General features: G+C 42.2%; 1 protein-coding gene across 1 annotated transcript in view; it reads right to left on the bottom strand.

Annotated features, from left to right (window-relative positions):
• pola1 (polymerase (DNA directed), alpha 1) overlaps nt 1-15,766 on the bottom strand; it is an 89,462-nt gene that overhangs the window by 55,887 nt on the left and 17,809 nt on the right. The window contains exons 16-26 of the mRNA XM_021620436.3: nt 14,449-14,533; nt 14,275-14,336; nt 14,016-14,105; nt 5,987-6,103; nt 5,609-5,784; nt 5,384-5,513; nt 5,157-5,276; nt 4,706-4,799; nt 4,056-4,180; nt 3,815-3,964; nt 3,523-3,645 (exon numbers count right to left, since the gene is read on the bottom strand). Coding sequence (XP_021476111.3) covers nt 3,523-3,645; nt 3,815-3,964; nt 4,056-4,180; nt 4,706-4,799; nt 5,157-5,276; nt 5,384-5,513; nt 5,609-5,784; nt 5,987-6,103; nt 14,016-14,105; nt 14,275-14,336; nt 14,449-14,533 — 1,272 coding nt within the window. The remainder of the gene's footprint in view (nt 1-3,522; nt 3,646-3,814; nt 3,965-4,055; nt 4,181-4,705; nt 4,800-5,156; nt 5,277-5,383; nt 5,514-5,608; nt 5,785-5,986; nt 6,104-14,015; nt 14,106-14,274; nt 14,337-14,448; nt 14,534-15,766) is intronic.

Raw genomic sequence — 15,766 nt, 5'->3', positions numbered from 1 at the left:
GAGGTTGTGCTCTTTAAATTTAAGTTCACTTGTAATTGTCATTTATTCATTGTTTTTGAGCTGTGTCGGTTTAAAAATGTGTGAGAAATTGTACGTTATCTTGAAAATTCTCAGTAACCTACAGCAGCATTATAGAATTCTATTGGGGTCTAAAGGGTTACGAAGGCGACACTCCATCTTAACTCCTCAAATTTTACTGGATTGGTTGAACACTGCAGAAGACAACCTCCAACAGTTTTTTTTTCTTTCATTCTCATAAAGGATCTAGTAGAGGAACTAGGTTCAGCTGTTTATTTTATGCCTGGCTACATAAATTAATCTATCGGCAATCAAAGCTGTATCCCGCAATGGAATGTTGTATCTGGCAATTTCTTGGCTTACAATGTCTCGCAACTTCAGTAAAGCAGGGCCCTTCAACATGCAGACTGAAGACTGAACACACACCCACGTTATTTGAGGGTGTGAATGCTAAGCATCACGTCTTGAGGAAACCTGGCACTATCCCTATGGTGTAGCATGGTGGTGGCAGCATCATGCTGTGGGAATGTTTTTCAGCGGCAGGGACTGGGAGACTAGTCAGGATGGAGGAAAATATTAACAGAATAAATGAGAGAGATCCTTGATGAAAACCTGCTCCAGAATCCTCAGGACCTCAGGCTGGGGTGAAGGTTCACCTTCCAACAGGACAACGACCCTAAGCACACAACCAAGAAAAAGCAGAAGTAGCTTCGAGTCTCAGAATGTCCATGAGTGGCCCAGCCAGATCGCCCGGACTTGAACCCAATCAAACATCTCTGGAGAGACATGAAAATAACTGTTCAGCAACGCCCCCCCATCCAACCTGACAGCGCGTGAGAGGATCTGCAGAGAATAATGGGGGAAACTCCAAATACAGGTGTGCCAAGCTTGTAGCATCATACCAAGAAGACTCTATGCTGTAATCGCTTTCAAAGGTGCTTCAACAAAGTACTGCGTAAAGGGTCTGAATACTTATGTAAATGTGATATTTCCTTTGTTTTGTTGCTCTGTCATTATGGGGTATTGAGTGTAGATTGATGAGAAAAGAAAAAAAACAACATTTAACCAGTTTTAGATTAAGGCTGTAACATAACAAAATATGGAAAAAGTCAAGGGGCCTAAATACTTTCCGAAGCAGGTTTTCATCAAGGATCCTTCTCAAGGATCTCTGTAATTTGCTCCGTTCATCTTTCTCTCGATCTAGGAAGAGTCTTGGTGGTTCCAAACTTCATCCATTTAAAAACGATGGAAGCCACTGTGTTCTTGGGGACCTTCAATGCTGCAGAAATGTTTTGGTACCCTTCCCCAGATCTGTGCCTCGACACAATCCTGTCTCGGAGCTCTACGGGCAATTCCTCCAACCTCACGGCTTGGTTTTTGCTCTGACATGCACTGTCAACTGTGGGATTTTATATAGACAGATGTGTGCCTTTCCAAATCATGTCCAATCAATTGAACTTACCACAGGTGGACTCCAATCTAGTTGTAATAACATCTTAACGATGATCAATGGAAACAGGATGCACCTGACCTCAATTTCGAGTCTCATAGCAAAGGGTCTGAATACTTATAAATAAGGAATGTTATTTTTTTTTTATACATTTGAAAAAGTTTCTTAAAAACCTGTTTTCGATTAGTCATGATGGGGTATTGTGTTTTGATTCCTGAGAAAAAAAAATCAAATCAGTTTTAGAATAAGGCTGCAAAGTAACTAAATGTCGTAAAAGTCAAGGGGTCTGAATACTTTCCAAAGGCACTGTACCATTTTTTAATGTCTAAGTCTCTACCTTCATCAAATGTAAAAAACACAATTTAAAATTGTGCTACATAAGACCGAATCGAGCCTGTCGGTCACATATGAATACGGCCCCAGGCGAGCCAGAGCGAGGGAGAGGGGGCAGGCAAAAAAAAAAACATGGTGCGCACCTGTCTCAGTCATCTGAATCTCTCAATGTCTTGCCTCGCAAATTCACAAAAGTAGCCTAAAGTTCACATTTTTCTCAGGTTTTAGTTAAAATTGCACAACTTCACCCAGGCCTTTATAGCCCATCATCAAGTTAGGCTATAATGTCGAAAATAATGTTTTGTGATAACTGAACTGTGATTTGAACTTTGTACACAAAAAAAATAAGTTTAAAAACGTGCACACCCCTAATAACAACCGTCCCCTAGCCTTAGCGCCATGCCTCTTCTTTCATTCTACCCCCTTAGCCCTCACCTACGAACCTGGCCATTCCTTCCATGCTGACTTCCCTACAGGCGTCTGTCAGTTTTTAAACACAGTCAGAGACTCAATTACAACAAAGTGTTTTAGGTGTCCTCCGCAGTCCTGAAATATGGCCCTACCCTCACTATGCACACACACGGCAGGGTTTCCATTAGGAAAATGCAGCACCGGACATTTAACCAGCAGCATTTTAATGGACCAATATACATTGGGTGCATGATTGGGATGTCCACCCACAGTGCTCAGAATGACAGAAATCACCTTTATATTATGGTTCTTTGTCTTAACAGAACATGCACCTGCATGCGTCCTTCTTACCAAATTCCAAAGCACATCTTCAGAAGAAGCCAAGAAGACAAGCAACAAACAGCAAAATCACTAGCCTATGTCAATCTAAAATCCCCCATAGTAGAAAAGTTTAAGGTATACATGTTAAGCCAACTTGCATCTGTTATTTGTTATGTTATTTAATGTTTCAACTAATTCATCTGGTTGTTATATTCATTATTTTATTTTATTATAAACCAATTCACATGTTTTATTATTAAGTTATTGACAATGTGTAAGTTCCCACTCGTGGCCAGTCTCAAAGCTGAAAAAAACCGTTGGCTTTGAGGCTACCCTCAGATAAACACTTGAAATATATATTTTTAGTAGGCTTTCAGATAAGTGATCATACTTTATCTACAATTGAGACTAATGTGCTGATATATGCACGATAGCCTATTTCATGAGCAATCATTCCCATTTCTTACCAATTGAATATATGGGTTTTTCATGCTAGCAGTTGTGCCTGCATGTCAGTCTCACTGTAGCAACATAACTTGATGAACGAACTACAAGGTATACTTCAAGTATCCCAATGAACATCTCCCTGAGGATAACTGGAACACCAGAGGTATGTGTGGATATTGTTAGAGCTCATTCAATTAATGCAGGCGTGGTGTGTGTGGTGACCAGCTACAGGTAAACCCCTGACTAAAATCAGAACTTTGTCACCTTCAGCATCCCCTGCTGCCCCTAAGGCTACGAGGAAAAAGTACACACTGTTGCTACCTCACAGTCCAACCACAGACGATGAAACGAGATGGAGCAAATGTATTCAGAATCAGACATTACATTTGTCAATGCAAAAAATGAAAAGGGATTATCAATAGAAGAAGAAAAAAGTAATGTGTGTGAGAGGCTGGTCTTGGACTGCCCTCTAGTGGGATTTGCTCCAGCATTCATACTTGACCAGTCGTTCGCTACAGTATACCCAGCAGGACGTAACTCACCTCTCTACCCTTGTGTGTAACGAGCGCGGCCAGTGGCTTGGCGTAGAAGCGGCTGAAGCTAAAGCCCAGACAGCCGTACATACTGTTAGCCGTCAGCTTCAGAGCCTTCTGACGGATGTCATACTGCACACAGAGACAGAGAGATACTACTGTGTTATTCAAGAAAAGCCACCACCTACGCATTTCAGCTTCAAGCAAGTGTGGTCTGGGTTATGAGTAACAAATCAGAGGTTTCTGAAACTGAAAATCACAACAGAGAGAAACCTGACAGCAGAAGTCGTTATGCATGTACCTGCAGGTAAAGGTCAGGGTTGATGTCTTGTGCTTTCATCAGCTGTTTCACTTGTTTACGTCGTTCCACCAGCTTGCGAATCTCTTTGGGCAGAATTCCCATCTCCAGGTCGGCGTCCGGAACCTCTGGAATCTCATCAGGGTCATGCTCCTTTTGGCACAGAAACAAGAAATGGTACTGTTCAAACACACACACACACACAGTGAGTCTCTCTCCGACTAAGACACACATACACACACACCTCAGTCTTCTTGCGTGTGCTGTGGGCCTCTCTCTGTACGGTGGTGAAGCAGATGTTGAACTCTTGAATGATGGAGGGGTACAGACTGTTGAAGTCCAGCAGCAACACAAACTTATCATAGAAACCTACGGGGAGTGAATAGGAGTTACTCCTCACAGACAGCCACTCAGAATTCTTTGCTCCGGTGAATGTCACACACTAGGGTGCATTCTGACCAGCAGGGTACTTCATAGAAACACACGTCTGTCATTTTGATGGTGTAAATAGATTTTTTTACATAGCATGATTCATATTAAACAAAGTCTGTAACAAAGCAATAGTTACTACACACACCTTGTTCAATATGAAACCTAACGGAACTATCCGTTTTATGGAACACACAAACCTCAAACAAAGACCATTTTATTTGGAGGGGGATTACATTTCCAGGAATGATTAAAAACACTTGAAAACAATCCAATCCATGCTACAGTACTATTGATGAGGTGTGTAGACAACACTTAAGGTAAGGACAGGAGAACGTCCCCACATATTACTTTGGTACAGCATGGACATTTTGGGGCGAAATTCACACAGAATGTTACAAAAACATAATAGAAACTTGAGACTTCATAATGCACATATTGACCCCCCCCCCCACCCCGACTCACCCACTTTGGGGTCCAGTACCAGTCCACCTGCATAGGCTGCTTTCTTTCTTCTACTCTTCCCTTTCCCAGAATCCCCCTCCTCCTCTCCCTCTGCCTGAGTGAGGGAATGTGAGAGAGCAAAATGGAGAAAGTGAGATGGAGAGCGAGAAAAACGTAGAGAGAAACAGAGAAAGTGAGAAAAGGAGAGGTGAAGGTAAGAGAGAAAGGAAGAAAGTCCGTCTTGCACTAGGCCCATACGGTGAGTGAGTGATGACAGACAAATCTAAAATGATTTATTACATTGGTAGGTTTCCTGTTCCTTTCAGTGCCAAAACCTAAATAAGCCAGAACTCAAAATCACTAAAAACATGTTTAGACTTTAGTTTAGTGCATTTCTCTACCCTGGCTCTGGCTACGACACAAAGGAAACAAAATCAAGTGTCTAGTATTGGCCTCATGCAAGTGTGTATACCAGTTCTTGTTGGGCCTTCTTGAAGGAGGGTTTGTCAGGTACGATGTAGTTCTTGTCATGGAAGGCATGGAGCAGCAGATACTCATTCCTTTCAGAACGACCCCCCATCAGAGTACGAGACTAGAGCGAGAGAGTGAGACGAGAGAGAGAGAGAAAAAGAGAGAGCGGGTTCATGTGTTAAGAATTACTCAGCATTTCACTCAACGGTGCGTGTGTGTCTCTCTCACCAGTACGTTGCCTGCTATGTTTGTGATCTGCAGGGCGAGAGGCAGCACGTTGAGCTCACACATGATCTGGAGGATCAGCTTGGCATCTGTCCATGTCAACTCCAACAAGTACAACAGGTGGGGGGAGTCACTGATGGAGGGACAGACACACACCAGGACCTTTACAGCTGAACTTTAGATTTTTATTGTGGGATCAAGCACTCATATGGAGAGGCACACACACACCTGTAGAGGTTTTTGATGTTCTCAGCAGGTATAGTGGCTCGCTCAGTCTTCAGCACCTGAGCAGCCAGCTCAGTCAGGTGGTAGCTCTTACAGCGAATCAGCTCCTTGGCTGAAATCTCAACGTCACACACCAGACGGCCACAGGTGGCGCTCTTCTCTGCAAAGCCACTGCGACCCTACGCAGCACAGGCACCAGAGAGGAAGACCATTAACACCCACTCGAACCTCCACTATCCTTTGCTGTAAGGCCTAGATATGGAACAAAGCCACTGCAAAGGAGTGTGACATGTGCAAGCAAAATGAAGGAGACTTTAGCTCAGTGTGCTAACATAATATTGAGTTGCTCTGAGGACCCAGGTTCGAGTCCCTGATACTCACCCCTAGTTTGGGCATGTTGGACCTCTTGAGGCGTCCGATCTTGGACCAGTGGGGGACCTTACACACAGTGATTCTCTGAAGGAGCACTTCCAGGTCAAAGCCAAATATATCATGACCCTACAGGAAATAGATGAGAAGAGAGGTCAGCTGGGGTGTAAATATAGAGAGCAGTAATACACAGTGGATTCTGAAAGTATTCAGACCCCTTCCCTTCCACATTTGCTTAAGCCTAATTCTAAAATTTAAATTATTTTTCACTCAATCTACACACGATACCCAATAATGACAAAGCGAAAATAAGTAGTTTTTTTTGTTGCAAATGTATAAAATAAAAATACCTTATTTACAATTCAAAAGTTTGGAGTCCCAGACATTTCCTTGTTTTCCATGAAAACATACATGAAATTAGTTGCAAAATGAGAAGGAAATATAGTCAAGACACTGACAAGTACTTACTTACTTTTGTCAAAGAATCCTCAATTTGCAGCAATTACAGCCTTGTAGACCTTTGGCATTCTAGTTGTCAATTTGTTGAGGTAATCTGAAGAGATTTCACCCCATGCTTCCTGAAGCACCTTCCACAAGTTGGTTTGTCTTGATGGGCACTTACGTACCATACGGTCAAGCTGCTCCCACAACAACTCAACAGGGTTGAGATCCGGTGACTGTGCTGGCCACTCAATTATAGACAGAATAACAGCTGACTGCTTCTTCCCTAATTAGTTATTGCATAGTTTGGAGCTGTGCTTTGGGTCATTGTCCTGTTGAAGGAGGAAATTGGCTCAAATTAAGCGCCGTCCACAGGGTATGGCATGGCGTTGCAAAATAGAGTGATAGCCTTCTTTCTTCAAGAACCCTTTTACCTTGTACAAATCTCCCACTTTACACCACCAAAAAGAACCCCCAGGCCATCACATTGCCTCCACCATGCTTGACAGATGGCATCTAGCACTCCTCCAGCATCTTTCATTTTTTTCTGCATCTCACAAATGTTCTTCTTTGTGAACCGAACACCTCAAACTTAGATTTGTCTGTCCATAACACCCGTTTCCAATCTTCCTCTGTCCAGGGTCTGTGTTCTTTGCCCATCTTAATCTTTTCTTTTTATTGGCCAGTCTGAGATATGTTTTTTTCTTTGCAACTCTGCCTAGAAGGCCAGCATCCCGGAGTCGCCTCTTCACTGTTGACGTTGAGACTGGTGTTTTACGGGTACTATTTAATGAAGCTGCCAGTTGAGGACTTGTGGACTGTTTCTCAAACTAGACACTTGAATGTACTTATCCTTATGCTTAGTTTTGCACCACTCGTTCTATTCTGGTTAGAGCCAATTTGCGCTGTTCTGTGAAGGGAGTAGTACACAGCGTTGTACCAGATCTTCAGCTTCTTGGCAATTTCGCGAATGGAATAGCCTTCATTTCTCAGAACAAGAATAGACTGACGAGTTTCAGAAGAAAGTGCTTTGTTTCTGGCCATTTTGAGCCTGTAATCAAACTCACAAATGCTGATGCTCCAGATACTCAACTTGTCTAAAGAAGGCCCGTTTTATTGCTTCTTTAAAATCAGAAAAACCGTTTTCAGCTATGCTAACATAATTGCAAAAGGGTTTTCTAATGATCAATTAGCCTTTTAAAATTAAAAACTTGGATTAGCTAACACAATATGCCATTGGAACACAGGAGTGATGGTTGCTGATAATGGTCCTCTGTACACCTACAGTGGCAAGAAAAAGTATGTGAACCATTTGGAATTACTTGGATAGCTGCATAAATTGGTCATCAAATTTGATCTGATCTTCATCTAAGTCACAGCAATAGACAAATATAGTGTGCTTAAACTAATAACATACAAACTATTGTATTTTTCCTGTCTATAATGAATACATAATTTAAACATTCACAGTGTAGGTTGGAAAAAGTATGTGAACCCCAAGGCTAATGACTTTTCCATAAGCCAATTAGAGTCAGGTGTCAGCTCACCTGGAGTGCAATCAATGAGACGAGATAAGAGATGTTGGTTAGAGCTGCCCTGCCCTATAAAAAAGAAACTCAGAAAATTTGAGTTTGCTATTCACAAGAAGCATTGCCTGATGTGAACCATGCCTCAAACAAAAGAGATCTCAGAAGACTGAAGATTAAGAATTGTTGACTTGCATAAAGCTGGAAAGGGTTACAAAAGTATCTTTGTTCATCAGTCCACACTAAGACCAATTGTCTATAAAATGGAAAGAAGTTCAACACTGTTGCTATTCTCCCTAGGAGTGGCCATCCTGCAAAGATGACTGCAAGAGCACAGCGCAGAATGCTCAATGAGGTTAAGAAGAATCATATAGTGTCAGCTAAAGACTTACTGAAATCTCTGGAACATGCTAACATCTCTGTTGACGAGTCTACGATACGTAAAACACTAAACAAGAATGGTGTTCATGGGAGGACTCCACGGGAGAAGCCACTGCTGTCTAAAAAACAACAACATTGCTGCACGTCTGAAGTTTGCAAAAGTGCACCTGGACGTTCCACAGCCCTATTGGCACAATATTCTGTGGACAGATGAAACTACAGTTGAGTTGTTTGGAAGGAACACACAACACTGTATGGAGAAAAAAAAGGCACAGCACACCAACTTCAAAACCTCATCCCAACTGTAAAGCATAGTGGAGGGAGCATCATGGTTTGGGGCTGCTTTGCTGCCTCAGGGCCTGGACAGCTTGCTATCATCGACGGAAAAATAAATTCCCAAGTTTATCAAGACATTTTGCAGGAGAATGTTAGGCCATCTGTCCCCCAATTGAAGCTCAACAGAAGTTGGGTGATCCAACAGGACAACGACCCAAAACACAGGAAGTAAATCAACAGAATGGCTTCAACAAAAGAAAATATGCCTTCTGGAGTGGCTCAGTCAGACTCCTGACCTCAACCCGATTGAGATGCTGTGGCATGACCTCAAGAGAGCAGTTCACACCAGACATCCCAAGAATATTGCTGAACTGAAACAGTTTTGTAAAGAGGAATGGTCCAAAATTCTTCCTGACTGTGCAGGTCTGATCCGCAACTACGGAAAACATTTGGTTGAGGTTATTGCTGCCAAAGGAGGGTCAACCAGTTATTAAATCCAAGGGTAAGAAGAAGGGCGGGGGTGTATGCCTTATGATCAACGAGTCGTGTTGTGATCATAACAACATACAGGGACTCAAGTCCTTTTGTTCACCTGACCTAGAATTCCTTACAATCAAATGCCGACCGCATTATCTACCAAGATAATTCTCTTCGATTATAATCACAGTCGTGTATACCCCCCACCCTGAGCAGACACTTACAGCCCTGAAATAACTAAATTGGACTCTATGTAAACTGGAAACCACATATCCTGAGGCTGCATTTATTGTAGCAGGGGATTTTATCAAGGCTAATCTGAAAACAAGGCTCCCTAAATTTTTATCAGCACATCAAATGCGCGACCCGGGCTGTAAAAATCCTGGGTCATTGTTCTTCTAACTTCTGCGACGCATACAAAGCCCTCCCTCGCCCTCCTTTCAGCAAATCTGACCACGACTCCGTTGCTCCCAGAAACAAAAACAGAAAACGCCCGTGCTTAGGTCTGTTCAACACTGGCCCGACCAATCTGATTCCACGCTTCAAGACTGCGTTGATCACGTGGACTGGGATATGTTCCGGATAGCGTCGAACAACAACATTGACGTATACGCTGATTTGGTGAGCGAGTTTATTAGCAAGTGCATTGGTGATGTTGTATCCACGGTGAATATTAAAACCTTCCGCAACCAGAAACAGTGGATTGATGGCAGCATTCGCACAAAACTGAAAGCGCGAACCACTGCTTTTAATCAGTAAAAGGCGACCGGAAACATGACAGAATACAAACAGTGTAGCTATTCCTTCCGCAAGGCTATCAAACAAGCTAAGCATCAGTATAGAGACAAAGTAGTCGTAGACACAAGAGGTATGTGGCAGGGTCTACAGTCAATCACGGACTACAAAAAGAAAACTAGCCCTGTCGCGGACCCCAACATCTTGCTCCCAGACAAACTAAACAACTTCTTTGCTTGCTTTGAGGACAATACAGTGCCACCGACACAGCCCACTACCAAAACCTGCGGGCTCTCCTTCACCGCAGCCAACTTGAGTAAAACATTTAAATGTGTTAACCCTCGCAGGGCTGCAGGCCCAGATGGCATTCCTAGCCGTGTCTTCAGAGCATGCGCAGACCAGCTGGCTGGTGTGTTTAAGGACATACAGTGGGGCAAAAAAGTATTTAGTCAGCCACCAATTGTGCAAGTTCTCCCACTTAAAAAGATGAGGCCTGTAATTTTCATCATAGGTACACTTCAACTACTAAATGAGAAAAAAAAATCCAGAAAATCACATTGTAAATAAACAGTCACACTCCAAGCTCAGCATTTAACACCCTAGTACCCTCCAAACTCGTCACTCAGCTCGAGACCCTGGGTCTCAACTAGAGGTCGACCAATTAATCGGAATGGCCGATTAATTAGGGCCGATTTCAAGTTTTCATAACAATCGGAAATTGGTATTTTTGGACACCGATTTTGCCCCCAAAAAATTTACACCTTTAAAATGGTATTTTGTTTAACTAGGCAAGTCAGTTAAGAACACATTCTTATTTTCAATGGCGGCCTAGGAACAGTGGGTTAACTGCCTGTTCAGGGGCAGAACGACAGATTCGTACCTTGTCAGCTCGGGGGATTAATTCTTGCAACCTTACAGTTAACTGGTCCAACGCAATAACGACCTGCCTCTTGTTGCACTCCACAAGGAGACTGACTGCCTGTTACGCGAATGCAGTAAGCCAAGGTAAGTTGCTAGCTGGCATTAAACTTATCTTATAAAAAACAATCAATCAATCATAATAACTAGTTAACTTCACATGGTTGATGATATTACTAGATATTATCTAGCGTGTCCTGAGTTGCATATAATCTGACTGAGCATACAAGCATACAAGTATCGAAGTATCTAACTGAGCGGTGGAAGGCAGAAGCAGGCGCGTAAACATTCATTCAAACAGCACTTTCGTGCATTTTGCCAGCAGCTCTTCGCTGTGCATCAAGCATTGCGCTGTTTATGATTTCAAGCATATCAACTCCCGAGATGTGGCTAGTGTAACCGAAGTGAAATGGAAGGCTAGTTAGCGCGCGCTAATAGCGTTACAAACGTCACTCGCTCGCTCTGAGCCTTGGAGTGGTTGTTTCCTTTGCTCTGCATGGGTAACGCTGCTTCGAGGGTGGCTGTTGTCGTTGTGTTGCTGGTTCGAGCCCAGGGAGGAGCGAGGAGAGGGACGGAAGCTATACTGTTACACTGGCAATACTAAAGTGCCTATAAGAACATCCAATAGTCAAAGGTTAATGAAATACAAATGGTATAGAGAGAAATAGTCCTATAATTCCTATAATAACTACAACATAAAACTTCTTACCTGGGAATATTGAATACTCATGTTAAAAGGAACCACCAGCTTTCATATGTTCTCATGTTCTGAGCAAGGAACTGAAACGTTAGCTTTCTTACATGACAAATATTGCACTTCTACTTTCTTCTCCAACACTTTGCATTTTGCATTATTTAAACCAAATTGAACATGTTTCATTATTTACTTGAGGCTAAATTGATTTTATTGATGTATTATATTAAGATACAATTAGTGTTCATTCAATATTGTTGTAATTGTCATTATTACAAATAAAATAGAAAAAAAAAAAAAAATCGGTATTGGCTTTTTTGGTCCTCCAATAATTGGTATCGGTGTTGAAAAATCATAATCATAGTCTCAACCCCGCCCTGTGCAACTGGGTCCTGGACATTCTGACGGGACGCCCCCAGGTGGTGAGGGTAGGAAACAATATCTCCACCTCGCTGATCCTCAACACTGGGCCCCACAAGGCTGCGTTCTCAGCCCTCTCCTGTACTCCCTGTTCACCCATGACTGCGTGGCCAAGCACGCCTCCAACTCAATCATCAAGTTTGAAGACGACACTACGGTGGTAGGCTTGATTACCAACAATGACGAGATGGCCTACAGGGAGGCGAGGGCAATCGGAGTGTGATGTCAGGAAAATAACCTCACACTCAACGTCAACAAAACAAAGGAGATGAACGTGGATTTCAGGAAACAGCATTGGGAGCATCCCCCTACCCACATCGACGGGACAGTAGTGGAGAAGGTGGAACGTTTTAAGTTCCTCGGCGTAAACATCACGGACAAACTGGAATGGTCCACCAACACTGACAGCATGGTGAAGGCACAACAGCGCCTCTTCAACTTCAGGAGGCTGAAGAAATGTGTCTTGTCACCAAAAACACTCAAACTTTTACAGATGCACAATTGAGAGCATCCTGTCGGACTGTATCACCCAGCCTGGTACGGCAACTGCTCCACCCACAAGCGTAAGGCTCTCCAATGGGTAGTGAGGTCTGCACAACGCATCACCGGAGGCAAACTACCTGCCCTCCAGGACACCAACACCACCCGATGTCACAGGAAGGCCAAAAAGATCATCAAGGACAACAACCACCCGAGCCACTGCCTGTTCACCCCGCTATCATCCAGAAGGCGAGGTCAGTACAGGTGCATCAAAGCTGGGACCGAGAGAATGAAAAACAGCTTCTATCTCAAGGCCATCAGACTGTTAAACAGCCACCACTAACATTGAGTGGCTGCTACCAACATACTGACTCAAATCTCAAGCCACTTTAATAATAAAAAATTGGATGTAATAAATGTATCACTTTAAACAATGCCACTTTATATAATGTTTACATACTCTACATTGCTCATCTCATATTTATGTACTGTACTCTATACCATCTACTGCATCTTGCCTATGCCATTCGGCCATCGCTCATCCATATATTTATATGTACATATTCTTAGTCCATTCCTTTGTTGTGAAATTGTTAGATAACTTGTTAGATATTACTGCATGGTCAGAACTAGAAGCACAAGCATTTCGCTACACTCGCATTAACATCTGCTAACCATGCGTATGTGACCAATAAAATTTGATTTCACATCCTTTTCCCACCCTGCACTGTGAATGTTTACACGGTGTTCAATAAAACAAACGTAGAATTGTGTGTGTGTTATTAGTTTAAGCAGTGTGTGTGTTATTAGTTTAAACAGTGTGTGTGTTATTAGTTTAAACAGTGTGTGTGTTATTAGTTTAAGCAGTGTGTGTGTTATTCATTTAAGCAGTGTGTATGTTATTAGTTTAAGCAGTGTGTGTGTGTTATTAGTTTAAACAGTGTGTGTGTTATTAGTTTAAGCAGTGTGTGTGTTATTAGTTTAAGCAGTGTGTGTGTGTTAGTTTAAGCAGTGTGTGTGTTATTAGTTTAAGCAGTGTGTGTGTTATTAGTTTAAGCAGTGTGTGTGTTATTAGTTTAAGCAGTGTGTGTGTTATTCATTTAAGCAGTGTGTATGTTATTAGTTTAAGCAGTGTGTGTGTGTTATTAGTTTAAGCAGTGTGTGTGTTATTAGTTTAAACAGTGTGTGTGTTATTAGTTTAAACAGTGTGTGTGTTATTAGTTTAAGCAGTGTGTGTGTTATTAGTTTAAGCAGTGTGTGTGTTAGTTTAAGCAGTGTGTGTGTTATTAGTTTAAGCAGTGTGTGTGTTATTAGTTTAAGCAGTGTGTGTGTTATTAGTTTAAGCAGTGTGTGTGTTATTAGTTTAAGCAGTGTGTATGTTATTAGTTTAAGCAGTGTGTGTGTTATTAGTTTAAGCAGTGTGTGTGTTATTAGTTTAAACAGTGTGTGTGTTATTAGTTTAAACAAATAAATCAATTTTAGAATAAGGCTGTAACATTTTGAAAAAGTCAAGGGATATGAATACTTTCTGAATGCAATGTATGAAAATGACATCACAAAGTAGCTCCTATGCAGCGCATATTCTCAATTAGCTTATTACGTCACTCACATCTCACATGAAGCTGGTCTGTATCTTTATGGTTCTGCTATGTAGCTCATAAGTAGCTGGTATGTAGTTTCCCGTCTTACTCACCACCACGATGTCAGGGTCAAGTTTGTGCATCTTGGCCAGGAAGAATCCCAGGAGAGTTCTCTCAGTGGCTGCTATCTCCACCTTACCATTCTGACAGAGAGGGCGAGAGAGAAATGAGAGGGTTGGGGGGGGCGTCAGTGATCAAGTCAAAGGAGGAGAGGGACGCATTTCTATGTATTTGAACAGGGCTCTGACTCTTCACCTGCTAAAGGACAGGATTTCAGAGAAACCAGTGTGGTGTTGTTCTGTCATCACTCACCTTCTTCTTTACGGCATCCATGAAGTCATAAGGGAAGATACAGTCGTTGGGTTTACTGACCACTAAAACACACAAAGGACACAACACTGAGTAAGCAAACATTTGAGACAGTGAAAAAAAGCCAGAACATCCTTCCCCTCCCTCCCTTCCTCCCAGGTTGTGACACCAACTCACCACAGAAGTGTGTCTGGTAGGGGGGTTGAGGGGGGGCCTTGTCCAGGTGGAACCTGTGGTGGACCAAGGCAGCCAGGGACACAATCTAGGGATGGACAGGAAGCAGGAAATAATAGGTAAGGTTCAGGCCAGTTGCATCACTAATTATTTAGCCAAGTCTAATTAGTCAGAGTCACTATCACACGCAATCACACCACACAGAGAGAGTGAGCGAGAGAGCGCGAGAAACGGGGTTCGTACAGACAGTGGCATGTTAAATTTAAAGACTTAAACACGAATATTCTAATATCCCCAACATTTTCCATACGCACAAAAGGCAGGGTTGAATCTACATTTATCGGGCATTTTAGCTCTCAATGTGACGTTAGGTGGCACCTAATCATTCAGTTCTGTACCTGCCTGGCTGAGTGCCAGTGTGGGTGAAATGAGCGAGCTCACCTGGCAACCACAGCGCGAAATTCGCAAGACCAATATATTTTTCTAATATTTTTGATAAACATATTTGTTCATAATCTGTGCTCCTCTCAATTTAATTCAAGTACATTTCAAGTACCAACTTGAGAAGATGTCTGATTTTCAAGGTATTCCAGTACTTCAATTTCAGAGTGCCATATTGAAGTACTTTAAGCACTTTGTGCAAACCCTGGATAGAGAGAGAAGGTGGATGGTTTCAGAAAACTCCAGACATGTAGGGTTAATGTGTAACCATGGCTTTTCAGCCCTTTTGCTGCTCAGTGGCTGGAAAATTTGAAGAATAACATGCAAACACAGAGGTAATGGCTGTGGTGCCACGGAGAGGGTGTAACCAAAGCTAATCTAACAGGCCATCAGATCCCAGAAAACAGAAAAGATAACAGAAACATACGGTTTCTACCATAACAAACCATCCCTACACTAGCCGTAACAGGATTCCAATGGAGACCATCAGGGTTGTCACATCCTAATAAAGGCATTATTTGATATCTGAAAAATAAAAATGTATCTTATTGTATTTGAAGCCATATCCTTTCATATTTACCTACCTACAATAAAAAGTAAAGTAAAAAGGAGACCAAGTGTTACACTACATGCAATAACATCCACTATCCATTTTGATTGGAATGTGCATTATCTATCTATGGGCTGATTGATTTGATAAGAGATGGGCCCATTGTTCAAGTGAATGACAGAATTAGTCATTTACTAGATTACTCACAGTGAGAGTGTAGCAATATAACTCATAGAATGGGAACATTGTCTCCTCAGACCGTGTCAATGCCATAGAATGGGAATATCTGTTCTAGTGTCTGAATGGGAATGTGTTCTAGGAATTCTAATT

The sequence above is a fragment of the Oncorhynchus mykiss genome, chromosome 11, assembly GCF_057628025.1.
Source record: "Oncorhynchus mykiss isolate SJ-2025 chromosome 11, ASM5762802v1, whole genome shotgun sequence".
NCBI classification, from domain to species: Eukaryota; Metazoa; Chordata; class Actinopteri; order Salmoniformes; family Salmonidae; genus Oncorhynchus; species Oncorhynchus mykiss.
Note: the sequence above shows the minus strand (reverse complement) of the source record. Positions and strands in the feature narration are given on the sequence as shown.